The sequence below is a fragment of the Macroventuria anomochaeta genome (genome assembly GCF_010093625.1).
Source record: "Macroventuria anomochaeta strain CBS 525.71 unplaced genomic scaffold BU25scaffold_42, whole genome shotgun sequence".
In the NCBI taxonomy this organism is placed as follows: domain Eukaryota; kingdom Fungi; phylum Ascomycota; class Dothideomycetes; order Pleosporales; family Didymellaceae; genus Macroventuria; species Macroventuria anomochaeta.
In genome coordinates, this window is record NW_022985403.1 from 332,015 (window position 1) to 333,881 (window position 1,867).

The 1,867-nt window shown below is 48.1% G+C and overlaps 3 protein-coding genes across 3 annotated transcripts; all 3 read right to left on the reverse strand.

Moving 5' to 3' along the window:
• Positions 1-473: 473 nt before the first annotated feature.
• Positions 474-749, reverse strand: BU25DRAFT_308689 (uncharacterized protein; the record flags this gene model as incomplete). Its single annotated transcript, XM_033702096.1, has 1 exon — positions 474-749. A coding segment is annotated over one exon (276 nt), but the record flags the coding sequence as incomplete, so codon positions are not given.
• A 381-nt stretch (positions 750-1,130) lies between these two features.
• BU25DRAFT_309400 (uncharacterized protein) lies at positions 1,131-1,292 on the reverse strand (the record flags this gene model as incomplete). The annotated part of the gene is made up of 1 exon (XM_033702110.1): positions 1,131-1,292. A coding segment is annotated over one exon (162 nt), but the record flags the coding sequence as incomplete, so codon positions are not given.
• Positions 1,293-1,543: 251 nt separating this feature from the next.
• On the reverse strand, positions 1,544-1,815 carry BU25DRAFT_415057 (uncharacterized protein; the record flags this gene model as incomplete). Its single annotated transcript, XM_033707450.1, has 1 exon — positions 1,544-1,815. A coding segment is annotated over one exon (272 nt), but the record flags the coding sequence as incomplete, so codon positions are not given.
• Between the last annotated feature and the right edge of the window lie 52 nt (positions 1,816-1,867).

Consider the following 1,867-nt stretch of genomic DNA (forward strand, 5'->3'; position numbering starts at 1 on the left):
ACAAAGATCTGGGACTACAGATCCTAGTAGGAGCTCAAAAACTGTACAGTGTACCACCTGTAGTCCTTGAAGAAGTGCTATGCTCTTCCTTTGAATGTTTATTTGTCAGTCAGAAGTTACTGAGCTTGTTTACATTGCATATTGCTTGTAAACATGTCAGCTAGCATGCACCCAAGGCACTCTAACTAGTATCAGTTGATCTTGCCAGATTAAAGGCTGATCTGCCTGTTGGTACTCACAGGTAATGTCTGTCTGGAATCTCTTGTGGGAGGCTAAAGAGGATGTGCTTGACTAATCTGACAGTGACACAGGAGGCTGTTACTATATCAAGCACCCCAGATAAACTAACCTACAGGTTTGATCAGATCAAGCAGGGTAAGCTGTTTCTCCTGTTCATCTCCCTCTTCTCCTCCTTCTCCCTCATTGTCTTCCTCATCATCCTCATCCTCATCCTCATCCTCTTCCTCTGAACCTTCTTCTGCAGACTGCAGGGGCTGAGGTAGGCCTCCTTCCATGAACAGGCAAGTCTTTCCTTCCAAAGAGCCACCAGCAAGTGCTTTGCTCCCAAGCCACTGGTCTCCTATGCCAAAAGCCTCTATAGCAACAGGGTTGACCTTTGCTACTAGCTGTAGCCACAGCTGCCACTCCTTCTTGCCCAAAGTCTGCTCAATCCAGTGCCTTGAGATAGTCTCATAAGGGATGAAGAGGAGGGAAGTCCAGCCAAGCTCCTCAGCTGCATCAAGGTAGCGGCCTGCCCAGTTAAGACGCACAGTAAAGGCCTTCCTCTCTCCATCAGGCACTCCCTGAAGCATCTCATTCTTGGCTTGGGTCCTGATCTTGCCTTCTCCTTGTCGTCTGCGGCCTGAGCTGGATCCTGGCTCATTACTCTCTAGCTCTGCTACTCAATCTTTGTAGAGCTTAGCAAGCTGGGCCATGGCCCACCAGTACTGGATCTGCAAAGCCCCTGCATTGGCATCAAAGTGCATCAGGAACTGCCATAGGCTGCTGAATTGCTGGCTAGCAGCTAGCAGCTGGGTGTTCTGAGCAGCCTGGCTCGGGACAAGCTGCTGCTGCTTTTGAGTGCTGCTAGCAGATGTAGCAGATACCTGAGTTAAAGGGCCAGGAAAGATGCCTGACACAGGACATCCTGTTCTTCTCCACTCCTGTAGGAAGTACATAGCATGGCGCTGTGACTGCAGATTTCCAAGGGAGCATGCGTTGGCTACCATTGCTGTAGCAGTCTTATAGGGCTGCACACTGCTGGTGTAGAAGTCCTGCTGCCCCAAAGGCTGTTCAAAGAGCCAGCTGATCAAGCTCTGGCTGCTTCTGTTGTTGAATAGGGAGACATAGGCCAACTGTTCATCAATATGAGCACCTTTAGGTGCCACTAGACCAATGTTCTCAAGTTGTTGTTCTGCTTGGACGTGCAGGAGCTCCTTGTGTTTCTTGTTGGTGACCTTGGTCTCTGCAGGACCCTGTTCCTTGTTTTGCTCCTTCTTTTTTTCCTTCCCCTTCTGCAGTGTCCGACTCTTCTCTTTCCTCAATGAATAGGCAAATGGGGGTAAGGGTTAGGAAAAAAGTTGTTGACCTTTTCGGCTGATATTGTAGACCAAAACTCCAGGAGTTCAAACATGCCCTTGCCTTGTTATGAGGTGCTTTGGTTGTAGAGTTACTGCTGTCAAAAGGTGCAATCTTGGTGATTGACAGCCTAATTGGGTATAGTTGGCCGCTGAGCACACTAGTCTCAATTAGTATTTTCAGTGAACTCCCAATAAAACCTGGTATGCTGTCAGCATTCTTGTCAGAAAATAGCATACAAGGTGTGCAATGCAGTGATTATGTGTACTTGATACATGCATCAAATTTT